The 14,673-nt window shown below is 36.2% G+C and overlaps 1 protein-coding gene across 1 annotated transcript in view; it reads right to left on the minus strand.

The window, feature by feature from the left end:
- Positions 1-14,673, minus strand: part of LOC132116925 (netrin-G2-like) — a 72,501-nt gene that overhangs the window by 18,731 nt on the left and 39,097 nt on the right. The window contains exon 4 of the mRNA XM_059525825.1: positions 1,401-1,573. Coding sequence (XP_059381808.1) covers positions 1,401-1,573 — 173 coding nt within the window. The remainder of the gene's footprint in view (positions 1-1,400; positions 1,574-14,673) is intronic.

Below are 14,673 nucleotides of genomic sequence, written 5' to 3' on the forward strand. Positions count from 1 at the left end.
GAAATAGTCAAACTAATTTATTTACAATAAATACCACAATATTCCATGCAAATAAGAATGATCAGTTTTGATGTTGGCTTTAATAAGCAGATATTAAATAAATATGTCCATATATTGAAATCAATTATAAAAGCACCCAAACAGCATTTTTAATCAGATTCTTCACTGTGCTCGCTGCAATGCTTTTTTGGTATTCTGGCCAAAATAACTTAGCCAAATGAAGGCAGTAAATTTAAGAAACAGTGAAACACACTGATTTACAATAAACACAGCAATATTCCATGAAAAATAAGGATAGTCAGTATTAATTTCACATTGACTTGAATTAGCATATAGTAAATAAATATATGCATATATTAAAAAGAAAATAATCTTGCTGTGCTAGTTGAAATGCATCGAGGCATTCTAGTGTCTCTGACCAAAGGAAAGCAGAGGAATGAAGTCTAGGTAGGCAGCTCACTAGGTTTTGGAACAGATCTAGTGTTTCCTGTTCAGTGATTAGTGCAGATTTGGGCCGTTTTCTCCACAGAGGAACCTGTGCGTGTGTGTGTTTGGGAACATTTTGTAGGCTGGAACACCGGTGTGCGTCTGCGCTGCTCTCTCTCTGTTCTCTGGGAATTGGGCCGCCACACCAGCAGTCTTGATCTTACTGTGAGCTGACAGGTCTGTGAAGTCTAAAAGACTCTGCAGCGCTCGGGTGTGTAAGTGAAGCCAGTTGAGATCTGCAGTCTGCTGGATTCACCCGTGTGTGTGTGTGTGTGTGTGTGTGTGTGCGCTGCCCTAGATTATTATTTTATCATGAGTGCTGCTGGTAAAATGGAGGGATGTTGTGTTCCAAAAAATCTCCCTTTGGATACTGTACAGAAGGGAAGAAAAATTACATTTGTGTTCATTTTCATCTCTGTTTCTCCTTCTGTCGCTCTGCCCTCATCTACCTTTTTTCCACTCCTGATCGTTTTGTCCAGATTTTCAGGGATAAATAAGATCCAGGCTGCTGGATAACGGCCCGTCTGCTTTCTGTGTGTGTGTGTGTGTGTGTGTCGGAGTGTAAAGATCTCTGAAGCTCAGAGGAATTCCGGTCGAGGAATTCTGAACCCAGAAAATAATGAGGAGATTTCAGTGTGACGGGGCTTAGATGTGAGAGTCCTGTAGTGCGGGATGTTTTTAGAGATAATTAATTCTGTTTCATTGTGGAGTAAAATATGATTAAATGGATTGATCTGATTCATGAGGAGCTGATATTCGCTCACTGGAGACCTGGTGCGATTGATTTTAGAATGCTGTTGCATTCATAATAGCAACCATTTTATACCTACAATTAGGGTTATTTTCTATTCTTGAAGAGTGTGTGTGTGGTTCATGTGTATTTCTGTTGTGTTTGGCACTGGTATTTGACTCACATGTGTTGGGGGATCCGTTGGGAGTTGGTAAATATGATCCTGATTTCCAGGTCTTGGCTTTGAATCCTTTCTTGCAGCGCTGGCAGTCCTGTCCGGTCGTGTTGTGTTCACATTGACACTGTAAGTTGCCGTCCACATACAAACACTGAGACGCATGGAGATTGCATTTACACCTGAAAGACAGAAAGAGGAGCAAACGTTTAGCAGTACTGTAAGTGAATTATTTTGAACATCAATTTGAATGTTAATATTTTAACGTCAGTGTTATTTTAGTATCATTTATATAATATGATAGTGTTTATTAATATTTAGAATTAGTGTTTATTTTTTACATTTTCAATTCATTTTATTTTAGATTTTAGATGATTTTTTTGTAATTATGTTAAGTGCTTTTGTCATCTTTTTCATATTTTAAAGTTTATTTTAGCTTTATTATTATAATGTAGAAATTTTAATACTTCAGCTTTTTTTAATTTAAGTTAGTTGCCTAGGCAACATTTCTAATTTCCTTTGTAATTAAAACTATTTCAAGTTTTGGTAATTTTATGCGATTAAATTTTTTAAATAAATATACTTACATTTGTATATATATTTCTATTTAGATTTTTTTTATTTAAAAGTTTTTCATTTTATTTTTTTATTTTATTTAAACTTTATTTCAAATACATAAAATAATTTTGTTTACATTTTAGTCATTTTATGTGCTTTTTTAAGGTATTTAATTTCTTTTAATCTTTTTTTATATTTCAATTAATTTTTTCTTTTTCAAATTTAGTCATTTTTGTACTTCAATTCTCCATATGATTTAACTAAAAATAGTTTGGCACGGCAATTTCAATTATTTAAATTAAATAAAACCATTTTTTTATATTTCAGTTTTATTTTTAATTCACTATAACAACACTGATCAACGTTAAAATGAATTTGATTGTTTTTGTGCATCTGAATTTGAATCTTAATTACTTTCCAAACATTTTTAATTTTGAGGATAAAGGGCAGACCAGAAATATTTTGGACATTTGACATTTTGATTTTTAATGATTTAAAGTGGCAAAGTCATCAGGAAATGAATGAACAAGGTATGAAGACCAGTAGAAGCTTGATGTTTTCAGAGATATAAATTACAGGTGTGAGTGTGTGTTGGCAGGTGATAATGCATCAAGAGCAATGAACACAGGTGTGCTGCTGTAGATTGCGCCCAGTAAAGCAGAAATGAGCGTTTATGTAAGACCAAATGGCCCTGATCCTAAATGAGACTCTTCCACCTGAGCAGCACAGTGTGTGTGTGTGTGTGTGTGTGTGTTACTTCAGCTTCAATCCAGTTAGTTCCGCTGGAGTGAACATGGATCCATCAGCATCAAATATTCACACCATCTTCCTGTACTTTGAGCCAACCCACATCTATCTCTCTCACACACTCTTTTTTTCTTGCTTTATCTTTTCCACAGCCTGTGAACATTTCACCCCCTCTTTCTCCTTCCTTCCATCTCCTTTAACCTCGTTCTCTGACACCATCGCTCTTCCAAGATGGGGTTTAGTGTGTACTAAAGTGGTCTAGGTTGAGCTGTCTGGCAGTCTGGAGTGTGAAGTGGTCTATGATTTATCATTTATACCTTGTGTGTCAATGTGCAATATAAATATCTCCAACTTAGTCTACTGCGATACATTTGAATCTTTTAAAAGCTTTACAGAGAATATTTTTATTCTCTAGTTGTTTAGAAAAACATCTAAGATCTATAGAAGTTTATTTCTTCCAAAAAAAAAAAAATTCGGCTGACTTTTTTTTCTAGCAACTGTAAAGTCATAAAATTGCAAACAAATAAACTTCTGAGAAAAATAATCTCTACAAGAGGAACATTTTTTGAATTTTTATCTTACAATTCTGACTTTATAAGTTTGTAAGTCTTATCAATTTAGATTTTTTTTTAGTTTTTTAATGAATTCCCATTACTTTTCCATGTTTTTTGCTCTTTGTGATTACTGGATAAGGATTTGTAAAAATCATTTCAGACTGCACTTTCTAGCTGACTGAATATTTTATAACAGAGTGTAACTGACATTTTTTTAATTCACTACAGAAATTCCCATGCCTTTTGAATATTTGATTATTTTTCATGATTGTTTTTTTTTTTCAGTTCTGAAAATCACAATGTTAAAATTCCATCGCATTTGTTTTCCATGACCATAGGAGTCCTGTTAAATAATTATGGCCTGATTTTCAGAACAACATTTTCATCCCGTCTACGATCGACTGCATTCAGATCTGACTCGATTCTGGTATGTAATGTTCACTTTTCACAGTCAATTCCTGATAAATAAATTTAAGCCCATGTCTAATTAACATTTGGTAAAACGAGTTTTTGACTTTAAAAATAAAGGTTCTCAGTCCTTAGATACTAGATACATTATTCTTTTTAAAAAAGGGTTATGGTTCTTGAGTTGCGCTATATGGTTCATGGGATTATTAATTTGTGATGTTTCACTATAGGTTCTTTTTTTTGGTTTAGATTCTGGTTTCTTTAATGGTTTTCTAAAGTGATCGACGCCTTGTGGTACCATCCCAAAGAAGTTCAAAATCACTCTCACGGACGTTTTCCTGGACTGTGCCCAGCTGGTGGAATGACCTCCCAATCTCAATTCGTACAGCTGAGTCTTTACTCATTTTCAAGAAACAGCTAAAGACTCATCTTTTTCGCCAGCACTTAACCAACTAACACTAGCACTTTTCCTTTTCTTGTCTTTTAATTAAAAAAAAAAAAAAAAAACGTTCTATACTAGACTAACTGAGACTTGTCATGGCACTTGTATACTGTTGTTGTTCTCTTGTTGACCTGACTGCTTCTATTGTTCTCATTTGTAAGTCGCTTTGGATAAAAGCATCTGCTAAATGATTAAATGTAAATGTAAAAATGTAATGTTTTCTAAAGAACCAGAGAATCTTTGTAAAATTTAAAAGGCTCTGCGATGACATCACACTGTTTTTGAATGGAACTGGAATCAGACTTGGAAGCATCGCTGTCGTTCTGATTGTCTTTCTCTCAGTCTCTCTGTGAGTTATGGATTATGTGAGTGGTTTTACGATGAGCAAATCAAACAAAACAAAACAAACAAACAAACATGAATCCACAGTGAGACTCGGAATGCTCTCTCGTTCTCTGATTTGTCTGGTTCTGTCTCTTCTTTTTCTCTTCTGTTCATTAGATGATAGAGAGACGTTTCGCACTCACACACAACTTATTCCGAGCCATTTATTCCCTCTGAGAGCAGAGAGAGATGGAGGTATATAAAGAGCAGTTAGAGCAATCTAATGAATTAAACTGACCCTTTTGTTGTTGTCTGTTCTGACAGAAAATAAATCACTCTACAGTACATCTGTTTATGTCTTTGTTTTTGTTTTTTTGGAAACAAGCTACTGTAAATCTCTATTAGATTGAATTGCCCTTTGCTAAGCTCCGCCCGATTGGTTTAAATCCTACTTTGAAGATTCATAGCTTCATAGATCATATAAATGTCCTTAACTTAAAGGGTTTGAGTTCAGATTCGTCTACAGTACATATGAATTATAATTAGCTTCAGAATAATATTTTGTGATATGCCCCCTTTCATCCCCATTCAGCGTGTGTGTCTGTTTCTGTTTGTGTCTCAGTAATTGGATTGGGAATGTATTTGTCTGAAGGATGAGATCAATGCACATGCTGTGATCGGCTCAAACTGACTTAATACAAAGACTCTGTGGCTTTCTCAGCTTTATTGTATAATTAATCTTGTTTTATTGTTTCATTCAGTTGTATTATTATTATTGATATTAGTATTAATGTATATATACTGTTATAGTAATTATTAATATCTTTAATTAGCTTTATGTTTTCATTTAAATTTTAGTTTAAGTTTTATTAGGTTTTTGTTTTTTAATGAAATCTTGATCATCACAGTCACAGTGTTTTGATTCAGCCGTTACTTTTTGTTTCATTCCACTTACAAAAAATCCACAAAATAAAATCGATACATCATTTTTAGTGTTGCTGCTGGTTTTCACACTCTACTCTCTCTCTTCCTCTCGGTCTGGTTTGCTCTTCAGTCACGCTTCGGTGAGAGTGGTATTCCCTCCGCGATTCCTTCATCTCCCACTCATCCAAACTCAAGCCACACTCATTCCCATCCTTTCTTCTGTCATTCCACACATTTTTTCCATTCAGGCCAGTTGCTCACTCACTTAACTGCATTTTCCAGTAGTGTCTGTACATATGAAGTGTGTTGTTGTGTTAGTGTGCCGGTGACACATCTCAGCGCTCATAGAGTTTCCTGTTATTAAGATTTTGTTATTTAGGTAACTGCTCTGAACATGTTGACTGTAACTAATTGTGGATTCTGCTCGAATTGTTGCTCTGCAGTGTCAGTAGTTGAAGTGAAAGGGAAACTGAATGCCGAAGACAGTTTATGCAAATGCTTATGCAGTGCTTTTGTTGTGTTTCAGAAAGCAACAACGTAAAAAATTGAGCATGTGTAGCATCTGCATTCAGATACTTGCAAAGCGTTTCAGGAATAACAAAATACTGCATATATACACAACTGTTCAAAAGTGTTAATGAAAGAAGTCTTTTCTGCTCACCAAGGCTGCGTTTATTAAATCATGAAATACAGTAAAAATAGTAATATTGTGAAATATTATTACAGTTTCAAGATAAGTGTTTCTATTGTAATGTATTTTTATTTATTCCTGTCATCAAAGCTGAATTTTCAGCATCATTCCTCCAGTCTTCAGTGTTACAAGATCCTTCAGAAATCATTCTGATATAGTGATTTGTGGCTCAACAAACTTTTTTTTAAATATTATCTTTGTTGAAAAAGTGCTTTTTCATATTTTTCTACAAATAGAAATCTTGTGTAACATTATCGATGTATTTACTGCCCCTTTTCATGCATTTAATGCATCCGAGCTAAATAAAAGGATTAATTTCCTTCAAAAAATTAAAAAAATTAAAATCTTGGCCTGACCCCAAACTTTTGAACAGTGTATTTAAAAATGAAATCAAAATAAATTCTATACTTCTTAAATGTTTTTTGGAAAAATAAAAAAATGTTGCTTTAACCTTTTATCGAAAATGTATTTTCCTACTCTACATTTACTATTTTTCTTCTACTACATTGCACCATCTGAAATCAAATTTTGCAATTATATCTATTATCTCCTAACTTTTACTCTCAAAATATCTGTTTTTACTCCTAGATATGTTATGTTATAAAATAAAAAAGTAGTCTGTAAACAGCATTGATTATTACTTTATAGCTTTTTGTGTAGCTAACTTTTTAAAGACTACTTTGTCAGTAATTTAACTACTGCTATGACTACTAGTGAGTAGAGTTTCCGCTTGACTACATTTCGTATGTATGCGTGGTGAGACTTACTCCCACCCAAGAACCAGTCAATACCCATAATGCAGTGGTAAAAGCATAAGGTCACAAGGTCACTTGTCATGCACAGACCCCAGAGGAGTTCAGACAGAGCTTTTAGAGATGACCTTCAACCTAACACAACTGTATGTGTGTGTGTTAAAGGTCAAGAATGTTCTTCTTTTTTATCGTTTACGTGTAACAGGTAATGCTATATTTGCTGCATGTGTGTGTTTTTGAGAATACTATAGCATACTGTGTTTTTGAGAATACTATAGCAGGTAGCATTTTTCTATGTGTGCTCTGCATGTCGCAGTGTGTGGTTTCAGTGGGGCGTCTCACTGCACAGCAGAAAGTAAATAATTTACATAGACTGCTGCAGAAAATGTGAATGTGTGTGTGCGTGCGTGCATGCGTGTGCGTGTGTGTGTGTGCACCAGTGATCCAAGCTAGATTCAGAGCAGAAACTAGGTTTTTAAGTGCGTGTAGGGGAAAATAGATTACAAACCGAGAATGCACGGCCTTTTACACACACAAAGAATGTCTCCTCAAAGCTTCTTCAACACGCAAAGACTGCGAGCGAGATTGAGGGAGGTGAAGCGGAGAAATGCAGCAGGTTTAGTTAGTGAGGTTTTCTTCTGTATTTTTGGCCATCCGCTGCTTAAGAAGTGTTTGTTTCAATGAAAATCTGATCATTTTAGTCACAAATGTCACTATTTCCTTTCTTCAATGTAACAATGTTGGATTGAGTGTCTGAGCTTTTCATTTTCCATACCAGGAAAGTGAATTTTGTGTTTTCCATACAAAAAAATCAGTGTAAAAGTCATCCACACAACTTCTGTGCAATATTCAAAGTCATTCCAAAGTCATACAGAACCTTGTTTTGAAGTTATTCATTGGACATCTACAGCAGAGCTCAAATCTCATTCAAAGTCACATTTTGCACAGTAACTGGTCACATGACATTTGAGAACCAATGTCATTTGTTGTCAAGGATGTCATTTTAAAAATGGAACACAAGCACATATAAGATTTGCTAACTATCAGGCTTAAATTTCTACATTTCTGTTAAATTTACATTTTAGAGTGGTCTTTTATTGTGGCCAGCCTAAAGCACACCTGTGCAATAACCAAGCTGTCTAATCAGATCTTGATATGCCACACCTGTGAGGTGGATGGATTATCTCGGCAAAAGGAGAAGTGCTCACTAACACAGATTTAGACAGATTTGTGAACCATATTTGAGAGAAATAGGCCTTTTGTGTACAGAGAAAAAGTCTCAGCTCATGAAAAATGGGGGTAAAAACAAAAGTGATAGATTTTCTTTAGTGTAGATAGATATGATGAAGATGAAATCTTAGCACAGTTTAATAGTTCTCTCTTTTTTTTTCTCCACACATAAGCACTATTTACTGCTTTTTTTATAGTACATACACATGCAATAAAAGAATATTAAATTCTCGACTCTTCCTCACTAGGTTTTTTTCCTGGTCATTGCATTAAAAAATAATTCATACGTTTAGGAAGAAGGAAACAAACACACACTTAAAAATTACTGCAGAAGAACTTAAATTCAGAGTGAAAAGAGGCCTAATAATTCAGTTTTCAGTACTTACATCTAACATCCATTTTCTCTTCATCATGTATATGTATATAATATACTGTTGTAATAATATAATGTATGTATGATATTGTATATCTGCAGTGTATAGTAACTCTGTACTGAATATAATCAAGTTTTCTTTAGAAAGTAGATCATGTAGGAGCAGGTTTTGCACTGTTCAAAGCCGAATTGAGAATTTAATTCTGTAAGCATGATGTGGAATTGCAATATACATTTTAATGTAACTAAGTAGAATTTAAAATGCATTCAAATTCAGTGAAATTGATATTTTTTTCATTAAAAAGCAGGTTTGTCTTAACAAACTTTGAATGTTAGTTTGATCAAGCTTTTAAAAGTCCTTAAAAAGGCCTCATGGATGGTCGGGTTAAACAATGGATAAAAAGATACATAGAATGATAATAGTATGAATTTGTTTTTGTTTTTTTATATATATTTTGCATTTATATTTAATTTTGTTAAAATGTAATCTTTTTGTTTTGTTACATAGAACAATGGATGGATGAAATGATGGATTAACAATGAATAAAGTGAAGGATGGGTGGATGAATGAATGAATTGATGGATAAAATGGTGCACAGAACGAAGGATGGGTTGGTGGGTGGGTGGATCGATGGAGAGATGGAAAAAATGAAACGATGGATAAAAGGATGCATACAATGATGGATGGATGGATGGATGGTGAAACAATGGATAAATGGATGAATAGAACAATGATGGATGGATGGATGCTGAAACAATGGATAAAAGGATGAATAGAACAATGATGGATGGATGGTGAAACAATGGATAAATGGATGAAAAGAACAATGATGGATGGATGGTGAAACAATGGATAAATAGATGAATAGAACAATGATGGATGGATGGTGAAACAATGAATAAATGGATGAATAGAACAATGATGTATGGATGGTGAAACACTGGATAAATGGATGAATAGAACAATGATGGATGGATGGTGAAACAATGGATAAATGGATGAATAGAACAATGATGGATGGATGGTGAAACAATGAATAAATGGATGAATAGAACAATGATGGATGGATGGTGAAACAATGAATAAAAGGATGAATAGAACATTGATGGATGGATGGTGAAACAATGGATAAATGGATGAATAGAACAATGATGGATGGATGGATGCTGAAACAATGGATAAATGGATGAATAGAACAATGATGGATGGATGGATGCTGAAACAATGGATAAAAGGATGAATAGAACATTGATGGATGGATGGTGAAACAATGGATAAAAGGATGCATAGATAATGATGGATAGATAAAAGTATGCCTAAATGGATGGGTGGATGGATAGATGAATGGATAGCACAAAGGATAAAAAGATCCATAGAACAATGGATTGATAGATATCATTTTGAAACATTACCAGTATACATTTTGAATTTAGTGGATATATTGTATGCTTTCATATTTTGTTTATTTATCATTGTATTTAATGCATCCAGAAAGCATTACCTATGGTGATTTTTATTAGTTTAGTCAGTTCAAATTCTATTTCAGCTTCACGTGTAGCATTGCCAGTTCAGTTCAAATTCACACTCGTAAACTGAACGTGAGCCAGGTGTTTTATTCTGAATTGTGCACGTTTGCGATATGTAGAGTGAGTGTTTATAGTAATAGTGTGTGTAGTGCAGCACTTCAGAAATATGCTGCTGAAGAGTGTGAAAGCTCGGAGTATGCCAATGTTTCACCCCCCCCCCCCTCTCTCTCTAAGTGGTTCTCTTGAGAAATAAAGAGAGTAAATACGGGGATTGCTAAAGAGAAGGATGCATACGGTGATGTAGATTTGGAAAATGAGAGACATGGGACTTAAAACTTGTTTGTTTGTTTTACTTTGTTTGTTCATTTAAAAATTGAAGTTCTCCTCAGGAAAATAACTGCATTAAAAAAGACACAGGGAGGAGAAGCGATGGATGAGGAAAAGATTTGAGAAAAGTGCTGACAGTGAGTTGGGAGGCGGCGGAGGCAGAACACACTGATTATCAAATCAGCCGTCGATGTGGGAGCATAAATCACTCTGCACTGATGCCTCTCTCCTGCATCGTCTTTCCCTCTCGCTCGCACTTCTTTTCTCCTTTGATGCAGCTTTGAAGATGTGAGGAAGTGCTGCTCTCTCTCTCTCTGAACTATTACTGATTTAAACATACGACAAGCTCTCTGAAGTTAGGAGACATTAACTAGTGTAGTCCAGTGATGGACTGGGAGTATAACAGTAGTGCAGGACTTCAGCGTATGCATCAGTGTTACTTTTTAATAATAGTGTTAGTTTTTAATAATATTACAATTAGGTATGTATATATATATATATATATATTATAATTTTTGTATTTATAATCATTATTTTGTCTGTATTATCTGTAGTTTTAGTTCTAGTTCTGTTTTTATTTATAGTTTAAGTTTTATTATTCATTTGATTTTGATTTTGATTTTTATATTTTAGTTAAATACTTAGTAATTTAATAAATTGTTGTAACTTATTTATTTTTGTTTGTTTAACTTTTTTCTTTTTTTAAATTTACTTTTATCTATTTTTATTAATTTTTATATTTTCAATTTGGATTTTATTTTAGTTTTTTTGTTGTTTTTTTGTCTATATGTTTTTATTTCATTTTATTAGTTTTAGTTTGTGCTATTTCAATACATTACCTTTTTATTTTAGTTAAAAAAAAAAATCTAATGTATTGTAGGAAGTAAGGCTACGGAGGAGAGAGAAGGAGGCGGCCCACAGGAGCAGAGACAAGGCTGCCTACACCAAGGCCAAATACGCACTCAGCAAAGCCATCCAGCATGCTAAAAGGCTGTATAAGGCCAGGATTGAACAACAGGTCGGAGATAAGAACATCAGAGCTGTCAGCTGTCTGGTAGGGCCTACAATCTGCCACGGCTACAAAAAGCCCCCCCCCCCCCCCCCCACCAGCCTCCAACGACCCCAATCTACCAGATAAGTTCAATGTGTTTTGCACTAGGTTCGAAGCCCCGCGTGGTTCCCCCCACTCTATCCCCCCTGCCCCCCCCCTCCACTGCCACCACCTCATCTGCACCATTCGTCATCACGGACCATGAGGTTCGGAGGCTTTTTTAAGGTCAGAATGTAAGGAAATGTCAGGAAAGCGTGTGGTCCAGACATGGTGTCACCTGCTTCCCTTAGGCACTGTGCCAGTGAGCTGACCACAGTATTTACAGACATTTTTAATCAGTCATTAGAACTATGCCGAGTACCTGCCTGCTTCAAATCTGCTGTCATCATTCCGGTGCCGAAAAAGCCCCAGATCACCTGCTTAAATGACTACAGACCGGTTGCCCTCACCCCTGTAGTCATGAAAGCATTTGAACGCTTGGTTCTCTCTTATCTCAAAGCATCCACAGAACACCTCATGGACCCTCTTCAATTTGCATATAGATCCAACCGCTCAGTTGATGATGCAATCAACATTGCACTTCACTTCATTCTACAACACCTGGACAATCGGAACACATACGCGAGACTCCTGTTTGTGGATTACAGCTCTGCCTTTAACACCATCATCCCTGCCTCCACAGCAAACTGACCCATCTGAATATTCACCCCCTCCTCTGCTCATGGATTACAGACTTTCTCACCAACAGGACTCAGTATGTCAGGCTGGGCCCACATCTCTCACAGCCCCGCACAGTCAACACAGGTGCTCCCCAAGGTTGTGTGCTGTCCCCCTTGTTATTCTCACTGTACACCAACGACTGCACCTCTGGAGGCCCTTCTGTCAAAACCATCAAATATGCGGACGACACCACCATAATAGGCCTCATCTCCAACAACGACGAGTCAGCCTACCGCAAAGAGGTCAGTCTCCTGGTGTCCTGGTGTGCAGTCAGTAACTTGGAGCTTAACATCAACAAAACAGTTGAGATGATAGTGGATTTTTACTCTACAGAGCGGTCATTGAGAGTGTGCTAACATCCTCCCTCACGGTCTGGTTTGCCTCTGCATCAGCCCGCGCAAAGGCCAGGCTACAAAGAGTCATCCAGGCAGCAGAGCGGATCATCGGCTGTCCCCTGTCCCCCCATTATGGACCTGTACAGCTCCAGGTACAGGGCCTTTTTGCCCAAAACATCACGCCACCGCCACAGTTTTTCCCCCCAAGCAATAGCCCTCCTAAATGATTCTTAAATCTTGGAATTCATGGCACTTTATTTATTATTTAACTCATCACTTTTTACATTCATATTAACGTATTGCTTATAATGTCTCTATTTGTCCTGTCTGTCTTGTGTTTATGTAACTGTTTTTTTTTTTTTTTCTCACTTTTACTGTGTTGCCTGCATGGAGAAGACCAAATCAAATTCCTAGTATCTGTATACATGGTGAAATAAAGTTGAACTGAATTGTTTTTCAAAATTTGTTTTGTATATATTTTTAGATTAATTTTTATTACAGTTTTAGTTTTTGATATTCTATTACACTACCTCAAATTGAATGAAAATGAGGGATGTTTCCATATAATATTATTTCAGTTAGTGTTTTATTTCAATTAACTTTGTTGTTAATAATCCTGGTATGCATGATATATGCAAATGCAAGATATTCAAAATTGTACCTGCTTTATATTCCGTATAATTAGATAAATCTGAAATGTGCTTATGTAATTTTTGCAGTGCAAATGCTGCACAATTAAATAAACGCAATCAACAACAAAAAAAAAATCTTCCAGATTGCTAAATGTTAAGAAAATTAGGAGGCATGCAATAAAATCAGGATACCCAGGGGAGTCGCAGCTCAGCTGTTTCACTACCTGAAGTAGACTTGACCTGCACTGAATGATGCTGTTAACATAACATATACAGTATGTATGACTGACTCAGTTTTGATGGAAATGTTTAATGTTGTAATTGTAATGTTATTAAAAATACACTTCATTTTTTTTAATGCAAAATATATTTTCTTATAGTGATTTTGGGCTAAAGTGTGACCTGGATGTGCCGTAATGCATCTGACAGTTTGTTTGCTGCAGTCTTTGTAAAGTTCTGATTTCTGAGTTCCTTCTCAACTCTTATCAATCCCTGTCTGGTGGAATCTGCTGCGGTCTCGCTCTTTTAGCCACCGCACTTCCTGTGAGAATTCTTTAATGCAGTCTCTCTAGGGGTCGACCGCACACAGTTAACACTATCTCCACACACTCTCTCTTCTTACGCCCTTCAGGGGGAGGACGGCACCCAGCTATAGTTATAACTCACAGAGACAGACATCCTGGCTATTCACAAAGTCACACTGTGTTATGCCTGTAGCAGCTGCGTCGTGAGTGTGTGTGTGTGTGTGTGTGTGTGTGATCTCTCATGTACTGACACCAGTCAGCCCTCCAGAGCTTTGAGAGTACAGATAATTCATTGGCGACCTGTAGCTGTCACAGCCGCTCTTACACATATATATACTGTATATACAGTACAGACCAAAAGTTTGGACACACCTTCTCATTCAAAGAGTTTTCTTTATTTTCATGACTATGAAAATTGTAGAGTCACACTGAAGGCATCAAAACTATGAATTAACACATGTGGAATTATATATTGAATTATATACATAACAAAAAAGTGTGAAACAACTGAAAATATGTCATGTTGTAGGTTCTTCAAAGTAGCCACCTTTTGCTTTGATTACTGCTTTGCACACTCTTGGCATTCTCTTGATGAGCTTCAAGAGGAAGTCACCTGAAATGGTCTTCCAACAGTCTTGAAGGAGTTCCCCGAGTGATGCTTAGCACTTGTTGGCCCTTTTGCCTTCTGTCTGCGGTCCAGCTCACCCCTAAACCATCTGGATTGGGTTCAGGTCCGGTGACTGTGGAGGCCAGGTCATCTGGCGCAGCACCCCATCACTCTCCTTCTTGGTCAAATAGCCCTTGATGCCTTCAGTGTGACTCTACAATTTTCATAGTCATGAAAATAAAGAAAACTCTTTGAATGAGAAGGTGTGTCCAAACTTTTGGTCTGTACTGTATATATATATGCAGGGGTGGTGCTAGCGCAGTGGATAAGACACATGTCTTTGGTGTGAGAGACCCGGGTTCGAATCCACTGTGAGACACCAATGTGTCCCTGAGCAAGACACTTAACCCCTAGTTGCTCCAGAGGTGTGTGACCTCTGACATATGTGGCAATTGTAAGTCGCTTTGGATAAAAGCGTCAGCTAAGTGAATAAATGTATGTATGTAATGTATATATATATCTGCATCAGGTGTTGGCTCTTGAAATATTTAGGTGC

This window comes from Carassius carassius, chromosome 36 (genome assembly GCF_963082965.1).
Source record: "Carassius carassius chromosome 36, fCarCar2.1, whole genome shotgun sequence".
Taxonomy (NCBI): domain Eukaryota; kingdom Metazoa; phylum Chordata; class Actinopteri; order Cypriniformes; family Cyprinidae; genus Carassius; species Carassius carassius.